At 46.1% G+C, this 20,415-nt stretch overlaps 2 protein-coding genes across 6 annotated transcripts in view; one reads left to right on the top strand and one right to left on the bottom strand.

Moving 5' to 3' along the window:
• ATP6V1C2 (ATPase H+ transporting V1 subunit C2) overlaps positions 1–327 on the top strand; it is a 49,836-nt gene extending 49,509 nt beyond the window's left edge. For all 5 annotated transcript variants that reach the window (XM_032353317.1, XM_032353314.1, XM_032353316.1 and 2 more), the window contains one exon: positions 70–327. In XM_032353317.1, the coding sequence (XP_032209208.1) occupies positions 70–159 (90 nt within the window). In that variant the 3' untranslated portion in view covers positions 160–327. The remainder of the gene's footprint in view (positions 1–69) is intronic.
• On the bottom strand, positions 268–19,989 carry PDIA6 (protein disulfide isomerase family A member 6). Its single transcript, XM_032353318.1, has 13 exons — positions 19,862–19,989; positions 14,404–14,545; positions 10,466–10,523; positions 9,895–10,021; positions 8,275–8,381; positions 6,764–6,894; positions 6,270–6,384; positions 5,450–5,590; positions 4,592–4,676; positions 4,391–4,463; positions 3,273–3,431; positions 1,845–1,941; positions 268–1,255 (listed from the first exon to the last, which is right to left on the bottom strand). The coding sequence occupies exons 1-13, from the start codon at positions 19,878–19,880 to the stop codon at positions 1,187–1,189; spliced, it is 1,323 nt and encodes a 440-aa protein (XP_032209209.1). The 5' UTR covers positions 19,881–19,989; the 3' UTR covers positions 268–1,186.
• Positions 19,990–20,415: the final 426 nt, after the last annotated feature.

Here is a 20,415-nt window from a genome sequence, read left to right as displayed (position 1 = left end):
GGCAGACGAGGCGGGACAGCAGAGTGCTGTCTGCATCTAGATGGAGCGCCAATGTGCCGTCTTTTGCAGGCGTCCGTGGAGATCCCAGGGCTGCAGCTCAGCACCCAGGACTACTTTCCCTACGTCTATTTCCACATCGACCTCAGTCTCCTCGACTAGAGCCACGCGGCCCCAGCATGCTTTCCTGTCTCCAGACTCCTACAGACACCTTTCCCTTCGCCGGAGGACCCTACGGAATTCACCTTTTAGAGAAATTGCTCACAAAAGTTAGTTACAGTTGTATTTATTTTTTTTAAGTTACAATAAAGAAATGCTCAGTCCTTTGAATGGTCTCTTATCTTCTAACATTACTGGAACTGCACTTTACAGAAACGGGTTCCACCTCGGTTGGTCAGCGGCTGCCGTGTTGGGCCTTCACGGCCACCTCGTGCGGCCGGAGGAAGGAAGCATGTCCGATCCCGAGCTGTGTCCTCGGCCGTATTTCCTCACGGTCACTGGGGACGGGCCGAAGACAAAATCCTGGGCACGAAGGGCAGTTCTCAACTGACCGCCCACTGCTTTTCACCCTTCTTTCTACAAACTCGCTGTACAGGTCACATCTCACAGCTGGAACTTGGCCTCGCAGGACACATAAGAAATCTGCGTTGCGGCCGGCCTCCAGATGGTGTCCTTTGGGTCACAGGTTTATAGGGAGGTAAGACATCAGGGTCTTCCCTTCGTTATATTAATTTACTGGCTAAACATCGGACTCTGATTTTATGATGTGGACACTAATTTCATACATTTATTGGCATTGTCCAAAATATTATTTTATTTTTTAATGGAAAAAAGCCATTAATATTCAAACGAAAGAATCACATTAAAAAAACTTAATATGTAAGAAACAGCCTCCAAGAACATTCAAGCAGCAGTCAGAGGGAGGGAAAAATATGTCAACAGCCCATCAGTTTTCCTCAAAATATTACTTGACAGAATACAACCCAATTCACTGGCTACAACAATTCATAGAATTTTTCACTGTTCTCTTGAGATGCAAAGTTCACTGGTGCAGTGTTTTCACATGACCAATCAAGTGCTACTTCTTGGTTAAAAAGGCCACTGGTAGACTCATCTGATTGTGAAGAACGTTCCTTCACTGCTGGGGAACTCTCCCAAGGAAAGCGAACTGAAGTCTGTGCCAAGCCTCTCACAGCTCATCTCTTTCCAAATCATCCAGCTCCACGTCACTGAGGTCAATGTCATCTTCCACGGGAAGCTGTAAAACAACGACAACATGAGGCCCTGCAGGGACTCGGCGGGGGGGGGGGGGCTCCGAGCGCCTGGGCTCAACATGGAGCGGTCATTTCTAGGGATGCCCCGGATAGGAGAGCCCGTTCCTCCCTCACCCAGCTCCTGCATGAACACTGCCTAGTATGTCAGCTGGAAAATCTGAGAACTTGGGTGGAGCATGAATTTAACAAATTCCCACCTCCTTAACAGCAACAGCCATTTAGCTGGTCCTTCCGAGGAGGAAGGGGCAGAAGTGAACTAGAATAAACACTCATCCCAAAGCTGTAACTGTTTCTCAGACACAGAGTAAATGAATTCCAGGCTAAATGCTCAGTTTTGGGGTGATGCGCAGGAAGGAAACCTCGGTCTCGTCAAGAATACCCAGTGCCATGCGGCCCTGAAAGGCTGCGGAGGGCAGGACGTCTGTGACCCCATGCCAAGGCTTCCTCGCGGTGGAAAGGACTCGGCTGACAAAACAGCAGAGAGGCACACGGACAGGGAGAGCTAGAAGCAGCTGGACAAGCAGCCCAACGACAAGTCCCGCAGGCACGTGGCCCCCTGGCGGGGGGACTCACCTCGCCATCCTTGCCGTCCCAAGGCTCTCTGGCGCTGATGGGGGGGAAGGCCCCGCCTCCGACAGGTGCGGTCGAGCCCCGCCCGAAGGAGAGCTCCCTGCGGGGGAAGGACCAAAGCGAGTGCGCGTGCATGAACAACGCTTTCAGTATCTGTGCCGCCCACGCGAGCACGTCAATGCTTTTAAAACAGCTACTTGCCTACTAGGTGCCTGCGGAAGCATTTCTCACCTCTCGCTCCTGCATGGTGTTATCTTTGCAAGCAAGGACAGCAAAGCGACCAGGTGTGAAACTGCTCAGGTCTTGGCATCAGGTAAAACCAGTTATCACCAGTAATTAAGAAAAACTTATTTTGCTTAAATACAAATTAAGTACACAAAAGCTATCCCAGGTGGTGTAGAACATGGGCGCAACCCTGACAGTTCCAGACTAGTTACCTCCTCTGTACTCAACAAACAACAACAAACCAGAAAAGAAAAACTAGTTGAAAAGAAGTACGAATAAACTCAAAGCTGGGGTTAGAACGGGTCATTGCCAGTCAGTGAGTCCAAGGGCTCAATCTTGTTACTTATCGCTCTCATGCATTTCCTAAGGTTCTTGACACTGGGATCTGCCGCTGAAAAAGGTTGACATTTTTCTAAGTAGCTGATCCCGGAACAACACAGGCTAAACTATGCGAGTCCATTTACACAGATTTCTCACACTACAGTAACAAAGTATTTTCTCTGATTTTCTTAATTGCGTCTTCTTCCGGGGTTTACTTCAGTGTAAGAATCCGGTACACAATACATAAAGCCTACAAGATACGTGTTCATCAGCTCTTTACCCGGAGCTTAGTACCAGCTCTACACGAGTGGAGAGAGACAAGGTCTGGGCTGACGAGGTTCACCGTTGTGAAAGGCACAGTTATAAGGAGACGCATTCACCGAAATAGTGCAGCGCTGCTGCCTTCTATTTGCTGGAAGGCGATGAAGTCAACTTTGGGATGAGCTGAGGAGCAGGGCCGACAGACAGCTCCGAACTGTCTGAAGTCACTGCAGAAGTAAGCTCGTTTCCACAGTATGACCTTCTAGAGCTAATGGCCAGAAACGGAAGCCATCATACCCGAGGTCAGGGGCAGAGCACGCTAGGGTGGGAATGGGTGAGAAAGGGCTCCTTCCAGCCCACGTGAGACTTTTATGAGGATCAGGAAGAGTTCAATGCCAGCGGCACAAAACGGCAAGGTGGCCAACGCTCTGTAGAATCCTTCGACAGGAAAGAGAACACAGCTCTTACAGGAAGATGACTTAGCACGCAAACATGTAATTCGACGGAAAGCCAGATGCCAAGCAATTCTAGCTACTGGCTGGTCTGTGCAAACCCAGTTGTGAACCCACACCACCACAGAATGAAGCCACGAAATAAAAACAACTCGAGAGAGCAAGAAATTACCTGAGAAACTCATTAATGCCTTGCTCGCTGAAAGACCCTTTTAGAAGAGCAAATTTCATCTTGCGTGCATTGATGGCTGCCATGGCAGGGTACCCAAACCCTCCGATCCCCAACGCATTTTCAAGTTCCGACTGGGCTCCAGCTTCAGTCCACAGCCACCTAGAAAGACAGGCGGGTTTCAGGGTAAAGATCCCTTTCAAATTAGTTGAAATATAATTAGCAGGTATTGAAAAAATGATTACACTCCAACTATTTTATGGAATGAAAGGGAGGTAGAAATAAAAAAGTTTACCAAAATAATGTATTCTAGACACGCTCTTAACTCCAGTCCCCTCTTAGAAGCCCTACCCTGTACCTCCTGAAGTCCCTCAAATCTACAAAATTTTCCTCCCGGCCTCTGAAATATCCACTAAATCTGGTAAATTTTCTGTCTGTGTTACCTGAACTCCTACTGATCACTGGGAGGGTTACACATGCTCTCTAGGAGTGTGACTTCTTTGTAAAATTTACTGACATGTTGTTATTCCAGACCTACGAACATGCTCGACTGCGTTTCTTTACTCAACTGCTACAGCGGTGAAGACTAAGGGGCACCGGAAAGTGCTTTTCTGTAGGGCCACAATCCTGGGAACTCAGCACCTGAGCGGGGCAGCAGGGGCAGGAGGCGGGGGGACGGCAAGAGGTATTGAGGACGAGAAGCAAAAATGTCCAGCAGGAGGCAGACACACTGTGCCTTGAAATCTGCCTGTATCTACCCCCTCACTTGGAAAAGGGTAAGAAAACAACCTTCTACTTCTGCCTCATCTAGCCCTCAAAGCTGTACCAGAGTGCAGTTAGGGGACAGGGTTTTTGCTTGCAAGCTGGGACCCCAAACACCATTTAAAATGACTGCTCTGAGCAAGAGTACACCGTGGCACAGATGAGTGTCTTTTATATAAAGAAGAATCCTGATTGCTTTTCCTTCTAGAGGATAATTGTTATTTACCTATTAAAAAAAAAAAAAAAAAAAAAAGCCAGAGAGAAACAGGACACATCTGACAGAGAACACAGTGGAAACCCAAAATTCAGGAGCAATGAAGCTCTTCCAGCCAAATCCTACTGAGATAATGACAACTTACCCCCACATTTTCTTTTTGTATTTGTCTGCCAACTTTAGAAGAACTTCTAAGTACGAGTTTCTTCCAGCCGCTCCTGATTGAAACAGACAGAATTTTTTCAGGGGAAAGAGAAAGGAGTCCGTCACATTCATCAACCGAGCACGCGTTCTCAGAGCCGGGAGCGCGGAGCGGAGACGGTGAGGGACCCTCTGCTCATCGTACCGGTATCCAGAATGTGGGGCAGCACGGCCACGACGCAGAGCTGATGTTCCTCACACGTCTTCTTGGCGATGTCCTCACTAATGATCTGTGGGCCCAGAAGACAAAGGCTGGTTGGAAGGCCACTGACACGAAACCCAGAGGTCAGTGTGACAACAAAGACTTGGCCCTGTCACATTCACTAAAGAGGAAAGCAGTTCACGGGACCGAGTGGCTCCTCCTGAATATGACAGCCTCATTAAATACTGTGGCACCAGCGGCAGTTCTGCTCTGTGACGGGCTCCTGTGATCTGTCCCTTAGCCCTCCCTCTGGGGTGCCAGCAGACATCACGCACACACAGTCTCTAGAGTGACAAAGCCTGGGTGCGGCCTGGCTCCGACAACCATTAGCTAGACAGAGAGAGACGTGTGTTATATATGCATAAGCCCTTGAGGCTCTCTGTGCCTCTGTTTAAAAATGTAAAACGGAGGTAAAAGCATATTTACCTCTAAGCATTCGTGTGGGAACTGAGAGGAACAGACATCAACGTACCCACACGATGCCCGCTACATGCTTAGCTGCACAGAACAGCTATTACTTGAAGAACAAGGACAGCGTGACTGGAGGCGTTCTGTTGATAAGCAGCCTGGTACATCTATCCCTGCAGTGTAACTATTTTAGTGCTGAAAGTTATGAAGACGCAACAATTTATCAGACAGATCTTCCCCACTTGGAAGTACAGTATCACTTCCAAGAGAGCGCTTTAGAAGAGAAGGGAAAGAGCTCATCTGAAAAGACAAAATCAGAGTCATCACTGAGGCAGAGCCCCCGCCATCAGCCTGGACAAGTGCTTCCTATCTCGAGTGAAGGAAGTGGTTTACCTCAAGCAGCTCAGGAGGTGGCGCATTCTCAGAAAACAAATCCAGAGCCCGGGAGACGATGTCGGATCGCGTTCGCCCTCCATCATAATCCACAGGAGACTCTCCCTTCTGAAATATCTTGATGGTAGGAAATCCCCTAATCTATGAAAAAAAAAAGACAATCAAATTAACATTTAGTAAGAAATAAAATAATCTCTATGGATTCTAAAACTACCTTCTAGGTCATTTAACAGAACAATGTCCCAGCCTACATCAGTGATCGGGGATGAGACAAAGGTCTCTTAACCAGGTGGTTTTAACAGTCTGCCCACCAGGCTTAGCCAAGGCTCATTCAAAACTCGCCTATATACTTCATACAACACATCTGTTCTAGAACAAATGGACCGACTTTGAAAGCAATGTTAGCGACTTGTAAAAGCCTGGGCAAGCTGAATATTTGCACAAAGCACACAGCAGAAATAGTGAGATACTGGATTAAAAAAAAATGATAGTCTTTGGACTCTGAAAAACAATCTGAGGGGTTTCCAGGGGCAGGGGGTGGGAGGTTGGGGTATCAGGTGGTGGGTATTACAGAGGGCACGGACTGGATGGAGCACTGGGTGTGGTGAAAAACTAATGAATACAGTTATGCTGAAAATAAATTAATTAATTAAAAAAATTGATAGTCTTGAGTTGAAGATTTAATAGTTTTAACAATCAAGTCATTTAGTTTCATTACAAATGCCCTCCTACCACACAGGGAGGCTTGGAACGCTGGCTGAAGTAAGAGTTGAAAACACGGTGTATTTCTGAGAGAAACGAGCCTTACAGACACACTCACCCCGTATCGGCTGGCGAGGAACTGGTTCGCGGTGGCATCCACAGCGGCGAGCTTCACTTTTCCCTGTGTTTGCTCTTTGACCTCCGTAGCGGCAGCAGCCCACTCTGGCTCAAGGCTACAGAAAAATATTTGCACCTTAAAGCGTTTTAACTCTTGGCACAGATACGTTAGCTGAGGTGCGCACGTCTGGCCAGGCCTGTGAAAGCACACTTGGACACACGCTGTGCGCGAGTGTGGCCTGAAGCACCACCACCCTTCCATGTTTCCCTCCCGGGCCTTCTGTCACTGCCCTCCCCAAATTGGGACGCTGGCTCCCTGTTCATCTCTGAAAACACAACAGAAGACTCTAATGCCAACGTGTAACCATCACTTCGAGTCCAGAGTTTTTCTGGAGATCCTGGGGATTACCTAGGTCTGGGCCCGCTTCCTCGAAGCAATCGAGGTGACCGTACTGAAAGCACCGTGACGCACAGAACTTGGTACAAAGCGCTTACTTTTTGCAGTGTCCACACCAAGGAGCATAGAATTCAACCATCCAAACATCATCACTATCAAGGACATTCTTATCGAAGCTGTCGTCCGTCAGCTCAATCACATCCTTCTTGCTTGAACTTTCACTCCTACCCTGTCACAGGTGACACTGAACATTAAACTAGGCGTGGCCAGAAAGCACATTATTCCTGCTCCAAACAGATTTAACAGTCTCACCCACATCTTAATGAGGTTTGGAGCTTTTCTTTCAAGTGAAAACTTACTCAGTTTGGGGGCATTCCTTAACAGTATTTTCGCGTGTTAAGAGGTGTTTACTGTCAATTACCAGCTCCTACAGTATAAGCTATCGCACACACCTGAGTTCTGTCCTTGCTGTTTTGTTAAGGGAAACCCCACACTGCTCACAGAACCGCCCAGTAACACTACTCTAATTCAGACCGGGCACAGCTGCTCCTTCATCCCAGGATGTTAAATGCACCACAGTTGCTACCTTTCCATAGATAGAATCCCTATCACTCAAGAAAGCTAAATATAACATTTAATCCCTTTTTTCGAAGAATTTTCTTTTTTTAAAGTTTTATTTATTTAAGTCCTCTCTACACCCAGTGTGGGGCTCAAACTCACAACCCCAAGATCAAGAGTTACCCGCTCCTCCAACTGAACCAGCCAGGTGCCTCCAAAGAACTTTCTTGAGTACCAAGGCTCAGAAGCAGTCAGTTCTGTTTACTGCTTACTGGCGCTTGGGCCAAAAGCCATGGAAGTAGGGAGACAACTATGCCCATTAAATGTTGGGAGATTGAAATAAAGGATAAGAGCTTGGAGTCTCTGGGTAACTTCTTCATCTGTGTAAGGAGCTAGCTGTACTGGTCTCTTTAAGAGTCAAGGGCCATTTTATCTCTATTTGTAAGAATTTAAGGCCTCTTCACGAGAACGTAAGTACATCATGGTTAAACATCCCATCTCCTACACGGACATCTAAAATACCAATCCATGGAACAAGAACATCTTTGTCTTCTTCCTGTCCATTCATACGCGTTTTCCAGGATTTCAGGCTGATTGCCAGATACAGGCCAAGAGATCATTCAAATTTCCCCCCTCTTTGCCCAAAGTCCACCTGGTCTCTTCTCTTTCCGCTTTAGAACTACAGCGGCCATAGGACCCCAGAGCCTGGCTCCCCCGGCCTGGAGCTCTTTCTCGGTCTACAGCTCAAACTGTTCCATTTTAGCATGGGGACACAGACGCCCATCTGTGGCCTGGTTCTTGGCCTACAGTTGTGGCAAGCCGCCCTGGGACTGCCTCTGAGGAGGTCAAACGAACAGGATGGTTGGTTGCCTCCCTCTGGCATTAGCTGATCTAACCTGTTTTTAACCGAAAGTTCTACTACCTACAATAGTAGTAGTGACTTTAAAAAAAGTAAAACAACAACAACAAAAAAACCTATCCTCTACAAGGAATCCATACTCTGGCATCAGAATCATTACACACATCAAAAACTAACACTATACAGCCTTACTTGCTTTCCAGAACTGTATCCGCCGCCCCTTCCCCCAAGGCGATCCTTGACGAGCTGGCGGAGAGCACCCAGAGCAGCATCTACGATGGCTTCACCAGTTCTGCCACCTACAGGAAGACACAGGACAATCAGACGGACAGGTGGCGGTGAGCTGTGTGCCTAGAGGACACTACCTCAATCTGTCAGCTTTATCGGATGTTTGAACACACCCAACAATACGAACGTGTATTTAACAAAGGGCCAAGTTCTCCCTCTAATGCCTTTTGCACTAGACTTTTCACTGGGAAAACCTAATCCCCTTCTTCAGTTTTAGATTACTAGTGTGAATAAGAACACCTTCCCGTTGACCTATCAATATCATCTACAAAGGAAAGTAACTCACAAATGTTTACATAATGTGCAACATGGACACAGATGAGTAAGAAACTTATTATCTAGTTGCCACAGCAGAGAGCAAATTACCAACTGAGAAAAATAGAAGAAACTAGTTCTATGATAACAGAGAGAAAAAAAAATGTGGACAAAGGATATGAAATATGTGAAGCCAAGAAACTAGAAAGCAGTCCAGGCCTCTTTGTTCTACCCTGTGTATGACACAGTTATCTTGGGCTTTTTTTTAGGTTCTCTAGCAGAATTTACTCCTAATCTAAGAAATATTAAACCCTGTAACTGAAACTCAATAATGACAACAGCCCTTAGAAATTTCATCAAAAACTATATTACTCAGGGCGCCTGGGTGGCTCAGTGGGTTAAGCCTCTGCCTTCAGCTCAGGTCATGATCCCAGAGTCCTGGGATAGAGCCCGGCATCAGGGTCTCTGCTCATTGGGGAGCCTGCTTCCCTTCCTCTTTCTGCCTACTTGTGATCTCTATCAAATAAATAAATAAAATCTTTAAAAAGATAACAAAAAACTAACAAACAAGAAACTACAGTACTCAAGAAAAAGTCAGGGGGCTCGTAATGGACTCAGAAGTGCGCGGTTGATATAGGCCGTGAGGTTATCTTCAAAGTTTAAAGGCAAAACTCTAACAAAATCTCTGGAAAATTTCATTTTTTTAAAAAAACAGTTTCTTATCAAACTGCCAAGGAAGAGAGAAAAACATCTGACAACACTTTCAGACCTGACATCACAAAACAAATACAGTATAACACCACTTAGAACACGTTCCAAGTGTGTCCTTCCATGGCCCTGGCTGACAGGTCCTCACACCGAAGGGCAAGCTCTGAACAGACCACAGCCTTCTGTTCCTTCTCTATCTCCAGAGGCCTCCACCCTCTGAACCAGCACCCCTTCCTCCAATCTACCTGGGAATATACCAAATTAAGAAAGGTACTACCAAGAAAGAGAGGGTTTTCTCACTCTAGACCAAGAGCTGGCGAACTCTTTGTGAAGGGCCAAACAAGAACTTATTTTCAGCTGGGCAGGCCTCCCTGTCAGCAGCAGCTACTGGATGCCGCCATCTGAGCGTGAAAGCAACTACAGACAATACGTTAACAGGTGTGACTGTGTTTTGAAATACTTTATTTACAAAAACAAACATGCCCTTGCTCCTAATTCTGACCTACCTGTTCAAATTAGAATTCCAACCAGGGGAATGGAGGCGTTAGGAAAAGTCCTTACCCTGATAATCTTCTGGTCTGTTTTTGTTGGAGCCAAAAATCTTAATGGTAGGAAAGCCCTGAACGCCGTACTGGCCTCCGAGAGACTGATGCTTATCTGCATCAACTGCGCCAACTTTTACAACATCCTGTGAAAACAGAAAAGCGTTAGCTACTTTTCTTTCAGCTGGAGCAGATTCCACAAAACCCACCATTCGATTCTTGTAGACTCAGGGACAAGATGGTAAAGGGCAGGGTTAGGCTGACAAACGGAATTAATGAGGGCTCTAGCCTGGACAATCCTTCCTGCATGGAATGATGGGTGAGACAGAAGCCAGCCCTGGAGGGAACTCGGCAGCTCCCAGAATCAACATGATGAAGAATCATCATGTCACTCATCTGGAAGACCGAGTTAACAAAAATAGACAACATAAAAATTAAATGTATGCTATCCCTTTGCTCCCTACATGGTTCTGGCACCAGAACAAAGGCTCTGAGCTTCAATATGCAAATGACCTTCCAATCCTACATCAAGCCCAGCTGCATACTGATTTACACATTCACAGGGGAACGTGGATGTCTCAGAAACTTACTTTTAATGCAGTTGCTGCTTTCTTCCATTCCGGTGTCAACCTCTGACAGTGGCCACACCTTTTAGGAGATGAAAACACATGGCAACAATTAATGTCTTTAATCCCCAATTCAAAAATACTCCACCAGGGCATCTGGGTGGCTCAGTCCATTGAGTGTCTATCTGCCTTCGGCTCAGGTCGTGATCTCGGGTGTCCTGGGATCAAGTGCTGCATCAGGCCCCCTCCTCAGCGGGGGCCTGCTTCTCTCTCTCCCTCTGCCAGCCATTCCCCCTGCTTGTGCTTGCTGTCAAATAAATAAATAAAATCTTAAAAAAAAAAAAAACACTCCACCAGCAGTCTACGGAGTGGCTTGCATGGGGCGGGTGCTTGCCGGGAATACATGTACTTATAAAACCTGATTGGTGACGAGAAGGAACTAGCCATTTTAAGTGACTTTACAATAATCCTTTTTTATATATTAACTTAAAAAGTTTTCAAATTACTGTTTAATCAAATTATATTTGAAGAGTTTAAACTGTTCCCTGTAACTCTATCCCTGGGTAGGAACTTTAGCATTCTTCTGGTCAAGTGTACCTCAGTGTGTGGCTGGCTGAGTTCTGTAAGGCCAGGCGAAATGCAGATTCTTGGGCGCCATAAAATTAGAATGCCTATAGAAGGGGTTCAGGAACCCACATTTTAGTAAGATAAGCTAGTGATCCTTAAGCCCACTAGGTTTGATATTCCCTGATCTAATCCAACCTCTTCATTTTATAGATGAGGCCATCAATATTAGAGCCTAAATCTCAATGCTCTTTGGCTCCCACAGCAGCATGTGGAGCTAAAAATGTACATGTAATCCCAAATTTATAAGCCTCGCAAGCTGAAAAGTCCTCGATACCACAAGGTGGGGAGTTAAAAGGGCAAGAGAGAGGCAGATGAGAACACAAGAAAAAACAACTTTAATCTTGTAGGGAACAATATCTGAAATAAATTATTGTAAAACATAACACATACAGATGAGTGCTTTTAAAAAGTTATACATACACAAACCTGTTATGTTTATACCCTTTATCGAACCTGCAGACATTAAATTGTTTTTATGGCTGAGTAACATTCATTGTATGAAGATACCATAACCAGTTTACGCATAGGTGATTATTTTTTGTTTTTTTTTTTTTGAAAAAACAAAGTCAAGTCTCCTATCTAGGTTTCTAAACACCAAATGAGCAAATACAATGTGCCAGCACCGTGAGGAGCCCTTCACACAGAACTTCATTTCATCGGCACGATAGTGAAGACAGGCCTTGTTATCTTCATCTTCCAGATGAGGAGACAGAGGTGGAGAAATTAACAAACCTGTCCACTATCACACAGCGGACCAGTGACAGACCTGCTGGATAGGTCTCTGACTCCAGGTCCCACGTTCTTAATCACTATGTACTATCACCTTCCACAGGGGCCTAAGCTTAATCCAATATTTTAGAAGTCAGGACCTTGGGGCACCTGCATGGCTTGGTCATTAAGCATCTGCCTTTGGCCTCAGGTCATGATCCAGGGGTCCTGGGATCCAGCCCCACGTCAGGCCTCCTGCTCGGCAGGAAGCCTGCTTCTCCCTCCCCTGCTTCCCTGGCTTATGTTCCCTCTCTCACTGTCTCTCTGTCAAATAAATAAATAAAATCTTTAAATGAATGAATGAATGAATGAATGTATGTCAGGATCTTCTGGGAAATGTCCTGGAATGCTGCTTCTACATACTTCTATCTAATATCCTGCTGTCCACGTGCTCCTGCTTAGAAGTCCAGGAGTCAAAGTTTTATAGGACTTTGCGTCTCTTTAATTTCAGCTTATACTATGAAAGGACTCAAATCAGAGATTGTCAAGAGCGTATGTTACCTTCAGTTTTGATATGCATATATCTAACCCAAGGGTTCCTCACTTGTGGTCCACAGACCTTGAAGGTGTTGGTAGACAAAAATGCAGGGGCTTCAAGAACTTCTGATGGGGGGGAGACACCTCTATTTTGCTAACTTGTAATGGAAATGAAGGCTTTCCTTCAACGATGAACATTACACACGCCTACTCTTAGATCCCTGCCCCAGTGCTACACTTCTCTTCTAGCCTTGCCTATGCTCATCACTACTTCGGGACGATGGTGTCTAGGCGTTAGAGCTGCTGCCAGATCTTGGTATTTACTGTCCCAGTGAACAAGTACCACATAACCACATCAAGATTTATTTTAATATTTTGATGTTATTTAGATATTTTAGGTTCCCTACACAGTCCTATATGCTTTATTTTACACGCAAAAGAGGAAAATCTTTATTCTGGAAGGAATTCAAAGCCTTCACCAAGCTGCCAAGTTCCAATACAAGAAGAGGGGAAAAAATACCTGCTCTAATGAGACCTCCTGTTCTCCAGAACATTAGGAAGCAAAACTGCCACTAACAGTTAACCATTAACTACAGGGTCCAGATCCGGCTTTCTCAATGATGCTCTTTGGTTTAGTTTTGGAATGAGGTATATTATCTTTATATAGTAGCTCCCCAAAACAATGTCAGTTACTCATGCCATAAATGATAAAAGAAAAAAAAATCTAACATAAAAACTGCATACAAAAGCATTCAACAACAGAACAGTTTGTACAATTACAATCTGTACATTTACTAATACAAATGAATTAACCCATACAGAATGCTCATTTGGATTTAACAAAAAAAGAGAGGCTTTAAAAAAAATAATAAAGGCACTCAGATAAGTAGTATTCACAATGTGGCAACATAAAAGTAGAGGGTTTTTACCTTAATTTGCTACACTGGACATTAACTGAAATAGTCCATGAGGACTGGTAATGAGTTTCCAAAAGTCAGTTTCATGGTCTTGCAAAGGAAAAAATTACAGCAATAAAGGAAAACCTTCCATCAGGTATATCCTCAAATGTACCCTTCTCAAGCCAAGTAAGAATCTGTAAGAATTTCACTGACTACATCTATGTGAGGATAGGGGGCGCAGCTCACATCTAAAAGGACTTCCTGAGGGCGCCTGGGTGGCTCAGTGGGTTAAGCCGCTGCCTTCGGCTCAGGTCATGATCTCAGAGTCCTGGGATCGAGTCCCGCATCGGGCTCTCTGCTCAGCAGAGAGCCTGCTTCCCTCTCTCTCTCTCTGCCTGCCTCTCTATCTATTTGTGATTTCTGTCAAATAAATAAATAAAATCTTTAAAAAAAAAAAATAAATAAAAAAATAAAAGGACTTCCTGAGATCATCTGCGGGACACAGCTGGCTGGGACCCAGGTCTCCTAAGGGTACTCACGGTCTGCTAGATTACAGAAGTAACAGCCTTGAGCACATTTTGCAGTTTCCATTCATTTGTCTCTACACTTGCCTATTTGTTGGGTTTCTGTTTTGTTTGCATTATAGACTGAACTACATAAATAATTAGTGCAATACTGTATTTTGACTACGTATAATCATGCACCATTAATTTCAACAATAACTGCATCTTTACCCCATAAGGGTCCCCATCGCCCGCAATGCATGTAAGGAAAGAGAAGAATTTTTAAATTAAACCAGTTTTTAACGACCTATTTCTGGAAGCAACACTCTTCAAGAAACAGAATGGAATCTATCTTCCCTTTCCTGTGCCCAGTACTTTTCAGTATAAACGTGTTTCCCTCCCATCAAGATCCCACTTGCCTCATCATTGAAATATACCTTCTTAAAATCAGAAGGATTTTATTTCTTCTTTTTTGCAACAGTTAGCTGCTTCAACCGTATTTTTTCAGTGGACTCAATCTCCACGGCCTTTAACTCACACCACTCTAGGGAGTCTCCCACTTCCCTACTTCTTTTAAACAAGCAGTAAGCTAGATAAACTAGATGACTGAATAAAACCACACTTTCAAATAGTATTTTCTCTAACTTTATGGAGTACCATATATAACCCACAACGACTTTCTACTTACCAGGGAGCATAGAATTCTACAAGCCACAAGCTATCACTCTGAATAACTTCTCGGTTGAAATTTGATGGAGTCAGCTCGATCACATCGTCGCTGGAGGAATAGAGACCATTCGCTGCCAGGAAGAAGGTGCAGCTCATCAGACCTGCGGCGACACAAAGCAAACATGAGTGAAAGGGTTCAGGCTCTGGCAGCCAACTCAGTAACGGGAGTCAATAGCCCAAGGTGCTCCCGGGGCAGGGCCCTTCAGACCCCCAGCCCCACCCCCTGCTTGCCGCCCTTGCAGCCCCTGGGATCTCGCTCTCCCTGGCGCAGGACACAAGGACACAGAGGCCACACTTTCACCTCTCGAGCTGCAACTGACAAAACATTTCTTGCTTCGTGATTATACACGAACATCTTCATTCTTCACAATCACCCTGGGAGGTACTACTACTACGGCCATTTCATGGGAGAGGACACTGAGAAGTTGGGAGGCCACCCTGTGAGCCCGGACAGTGCACACAGCATTTATTTCTTGTGACACACAGTTGTGATATTAGCACGCTACCTTTACTACTTTTGGAGGAAAAATCACTTGCTTCCTCCACTAAACTGGGACATCAAGGGCAATAACCGCTTTTATAAACAGTTTTACTTCTGCTAACACTATTCATGGCAATCTGTAGGCACTTAAAATGTTGTTGGATGCGCTTACAAAGAATTTTCTCATCCATGTTATAAAGCGAGCATGGAGTCTTGCATTATTAACAGCACAGTTTAGCCACATTGTGGACCTTGTGCATTTTGCTAGCTACTCTAGGACTTGAAATGTAATTTTTAACAATTATATAGGAAAACAAGTTCTGAACTGACTTACAAATATCTTAAGAACTCAAAAGTTCTGAATTGGTAGTACTATCCAGGTCCACCTCCTCCTTTTAAATATATATATAGGACTTCCTTGTTTTCCAACTGCATTGCATCTAATACAATATGCTTAATAATGCTTAATAATGAACTATTCTTGACTTTAATTTTCTCATTTGCTGGCTTTGGGTTGAAAAATAAACTTGATGATATTAGAGAAATTCCTGTTACCTTTTCTTAGGATCTATGAAGATGATCATATAATTTCTTTCTTTTAATCTACTGATGTACCAAACTGTGAAACCGACCTGTCCTCTGAGGCAGCATGGGCGCGCACCATCTTAGTCACATTTTCCTAAGCCTTGTGGACAGAATTTGGAAGACTCTGAACCGAGCTTTGCTGAATAACCCAACGGAGAGTTTCTCCAGGAAGGTGCGTACACCAGTGCTAACTGCTCCACTGCTAAATCTTCCATCTTCTACTTACACAGCACTTTGAATCTTCAAATCACTCTCAAACACAGTAGGTCACTGGGTTTTTCACAGCAACACTAACTAAAGAGCAGGGATAATCCCTCTTTAATAAATACGGAAACAAAGGCACATCCAGTGGCCCATCTGTGGCCTCTGACTTCTTTTTCCAAGTTCTTCCCATTAAACCACTGTTGTCTTTTTACTGCTCAGGTGAAAATGGTTCACTAGGTCGTGGGCATGAAGGAACAATGTAATCATACTGTTTAAGAAGACTGCGTCCCAGGGGTGCCTGGCTGCCTCAGTCAGCAGAGCAAAGCACGCTGTTCTCAATGCCAGGGATGGGAGTTCAAGCCCCACATGGCATGGAGACTACTTTAGTTATTTATTTGTTAAGATTTTATTTATTTATTTGACACAGAGAGAGAGAGAGCGCAAGCACATGCGTACACAAGCAGGGAGGAGTGGCAAGTGGGGGAGAAGCAGGCTTCCTGCTCAGCAAGGAGCCTGATGTGGGACTCGATCCCAGGGCTCTGGGATCATAACCTGAGCCTTAACTGACTGAGCCACCCAGGTGCCCCTGGAGACTACTTTAAAAAAAAAAAAAAAAAAAAAAAAAAGAATATTGCAACTGTGTACTTTACTATGTGACATAAAAGGCTATCATGCAGAGGGGTATGACCAGATTTGTTTTCTAGAGAGTTTTCTGGCTGCAATGTGGGAGAGTGGTATCACCCAAACCCAGGGAAAGTTGAAATGCGCAACAGTAAGACACGCTACTGGGAGGTCAAGTAGGAGACTGAAAACTAACTGCAGGACTTGTCCTCCGCCGCAGGACAGCTATGGCGGAGTAGTGAAAATACGCAGCAGCCAATCTGCAGAAGGCTGGAGTGTAGGAGGGAACAAGTTGATGGAAACAACAGGTAAGTCTTTAAAACAAGACTTATTATGAAGAGCACAAGAAGGCAAGCAAATGTGGGGTGGAAGGAAGGTTTCTCTTCAAAGGGGAGTGATCTGAGCGTGAAGGGAAAAAATATGGGGAGTGAGAGAGACTAAGAAAAAGTGGAGGAATCATGAAACAAAATGCCTGGAATCAGGAAGGGAGGGAACCAGAGCCAGTGATGGGAGCAGCCTGGGACAGGATGACCTCCTTTCCCACTTCCCAAGATGGGAAAGGGTGCATGTGGATGGAGATCAGGCCATCCAAAGTGGGGTTCTCTTGGTAACTGCTGCTGTCCAATACAGCAGCCACCCGCCACATGTGGCTGCCCCAACAGGCACTGATGGTATAAAAAAACCCACTAAATTTTGAAGACTGGGTAGGGGGAAAAAAGCATCTTCTTAGTATTTTTGATATAACATGCTAAAATGATATTTTATATACACTGGAAAAATATATATTAAAATTAATTTCACCTGTTTCCTTTTACCTTTTTAAACGAGGCTGTTAGAGTAGTTAAAATCAGATATAAAGTTTGCATTATTATCTCTACTGGACTGCATTGCTCACTAATCTTTCTGTTGCTGCAGGAAAGGTTAAGAGGAGTTTGACGTATTTAACAAAGCAAGTAAATTAAGAACCTAAGCAGAGAGAATCTTAATTCTGAACAAGCTTAGAACTTAAGACTGGTCCTGGAAAATCCTCCATGGAGTTCTACTTTCTAAAGTTTATCATTTTTTGTAAAATCAACACGAACTGACACTTGTTCATTACATTGAGCTCACTGTGGAATTTTCAAAAATGCAAAAGAAACCCATCAACAGTTCCACTAGGATGAGCGATATTTTGGTGACTATTCTTACCGACATCTCCATGTAATCTAGAGGTCTAAAACTTTTATTTATATGCATGTGATCTTACTACACATTCTTTTCCATAATTTTTTTTCACTCCAAATAAGTTAAAGACATTTCCTATGTAGTTATGGATCACCTTCACCCCCTACATAGCCATTCTTAATGGCTCTATCACGCTGCCAGTCTACCCCCACAGAATTTATTTCCAACTTGTCACAATTAACAGACTAAAGCTGAAAATTCTTATACTTGCCTTCTCCCCCAAATAAATATAAATATTTCCTTAAGAGATAATCTTACAGGAGGGATGGGGAATAGCTAATATTTTGATGTATGTATCTGTCCAACTACTCTCCAGACACTGACATGTTAACTATGAATAATGCTTAAAGGACATTACACACCAGAACTGTCTAAACAACTAAGATATATTAACTCATTTTGAGAAATCTATGTGGTATGTATCATCATGCCCATTTTTAGACCAGAAAACGGAGCCACAGAAAGGGTAACCTGCCTAAGGCCACCTCATTAGAAAGATGGTTACGCAATCCAGATTTTTAACCAAAGGACTAGAGACTGCATTCATATAATCCCAAGGAGGGTCATTAGGTAGATTGTGGTAGGAGAATTGGTTTCTTTCCCTTCTCCATCAATCAGGGACAGCAGGCTGGAGTCACCTCAGGGATGGGCCATGATTTTTACCTCGGGAATGTGCTTCCTTTCCATACAAAAATGGTCATGACATCAGTGTAACACGGACTCAGGCTTTTTTTTTTTCTTCTAACCATGTTGTTGGAGTTTTTATTTTCTTTAAATTTTGCCTGATTCTCACAAGGGACTCCCCTTTCTTTTAAATGGCTCTCCAGGGGAAATACCTGGATAACAGAGATTTGAAACCCAAATTCCTTAAAAGGCAGTATAACCTAGTAGGGTTAGAATGAAATGAAATACTCAGAGAAAAAAAAAAAAAAAACAGTTCAAAAGATGCATAAATTCCAACAGCAGAAAGAAGGGAGTCACTATCCCCTATGAAAACCCTCAAGAAAACCAACAAAAAACCCCAGACCCCTTAAGATGATAAAGTAGGTCAACCTCCACTAATGAACGTTCTGTTTCTGAAATTCGCATGGCATTTCCACTCACCGATAATGAGCACCAGTGGGAAACTGGCATATCCGAGTGTCTAGAATCTATGTGAGCAGATGGTTTTGCCATCTGTGGCTCCCCATTATTCCTCCACAGTAGTTCGGGATGTTACAAACCCACATCAGCAACATCTCTGTCCTGCACCTGCCAGCAAGAGTACCCGATCCCAAAGCGGTCATCTAGAAACCAGCAGGGCTCCCCGAAGGGTTGACTACAATTATTCGAATCATGAGGTAACTGAGAGAATCCCGGACTCTTCGGGAGCGAACTCTGAACTCACCCGGGAGCAACTAAACAGAGACTGGGATCCTCCCGCCTCCTCCGTGTTCTCTCCGCAGCCCCACGGCAAGTATTTGTATCTCGCTGACCCTCCCCGAGACCTGAGTGAACTCATGCATCCTGACAACGGCCCAGAGTGGCCAAGCGGCCCGCTCCGGGTCACACAGCCAGCACCAGCGGGGGCGGGCGGGGGTCTGGTCTGCGCCCAGGGCGTCCCGGGAACGCCGGTGAGAGCGCCTGGGCTGGGCTGGGCTGGGACCAAGGGGCGCCAGAAAAGGGTCGGGATCATCCTCAACCTCCCTCGCCGTCGTCTCTAAAACGGGCATTTACATAATTCGTGGAAGTCCGCGTTCCACCGAGTTTCTGAAAGTTCCACCACACTTAAAGGGCTTCTGGAAGGCCCCGTTCCCTTTCGCAGGCAACTCTTCGGTCTGATCCCAGGGCTGGGTTTTGATATTTCGGTCCTCGTCAGTGGCAATTCCACAGAACAGGTGGTGACCCCGCGGCCGAGCCGCACGCAGGCCGGCGTGAGGACAGCCGGCCCGGATCAAGGGAGCCCTGACCCTGACCCTCTCAGGTCGCCCCGGCCGGAACCTCCGCCTGGGATCAAGGTGCTCCGCGCGGCTCCCACGCAGCTCCCGGCCTCGGCTCCCGTCCCCGCCCGCCGCCGCGCCTCGGCCCCGGGTTCGCGCCCAGCCCCGGGGCTCCGCGCCCCGCCGCGCCACGCTCCCCTGGGTGGGCTTCGGGAGCCCCCGCCGACGCGCCTCCCCTCCGCACGCGCCCCGAGTCCGGCAGGGCCCCGCACCCTCGCGCCGGCCGGGCCCGCCATCCCCCACCCCTGCTCCGGCTGAGGCCGCACGCCCGCCCCGCCGGGACCTCCCAGGCGGCCTCCCGACACCAGGAAGCCGGCGCCTACCCAGCACCAGGCGAGCCATGCCGAGCGCCCCGGCCGTCGTGTAGTCCCGCCGTCGCCTGAGCTCCGCGCGCCGCGCCCCCGCCGCCCCACGTCCCGCCCTCGGCCTGTGAGGCAGGCGCCGGGCGGCGCGGAGGGGAAGGGCCGGAAGGCGTTCGCCAAGCCGTGGCCACGGCTCATTGGTCCTCGCGGGCTTCGGTCATTCGCATAGCCAATGGGAGGCGGCCGGGTAGAGGTTCCCGGTTTGATTTTTTTATTGGGGGCGGAGCGAGCGGCGGAAGGAGGGACTTGCTGGGGGCGGGGCGGCTCAACCTCTCTTTTCTCGGTGGCCCCCTGGTCCTGCGCGAACTCCGAACTGGGTTTTGAGGACTTCCTGTCCCTCCTGTAGAGTCTGGGGTTTGGTCCTTGTTATCTTAAGGGTCTTTATTCTCTCTTTCCCTCCCTGGCCTCTAGCGACCCCTTTTTCCACCCGTCACTCATCCCTTGCCCCTCCACTCCCCACCCCTTGTTCTCTTTGTCTGGGGGTGGGGGGTAACCTTTTTTAGCCCTCAGTACAT

Source organism: Mustela erminea, chromosome 7, assembly GCF_009829155.1.
Source record: "Mustela erminea isolate mMusErm1 chromosome 7, mMusErm1.Pri, whole genome shotgun sequence".
Classification (NCBI taxonomy): domain Eukaryota; kingdom Metazoa; phylum Chordata; class Mammalia; order Carnivora; family Mustelidae; genus Mustela; species Mustela erminea.
This window is presented reverse-complemented; position numbering and strand designations above follow the sequence as displayed.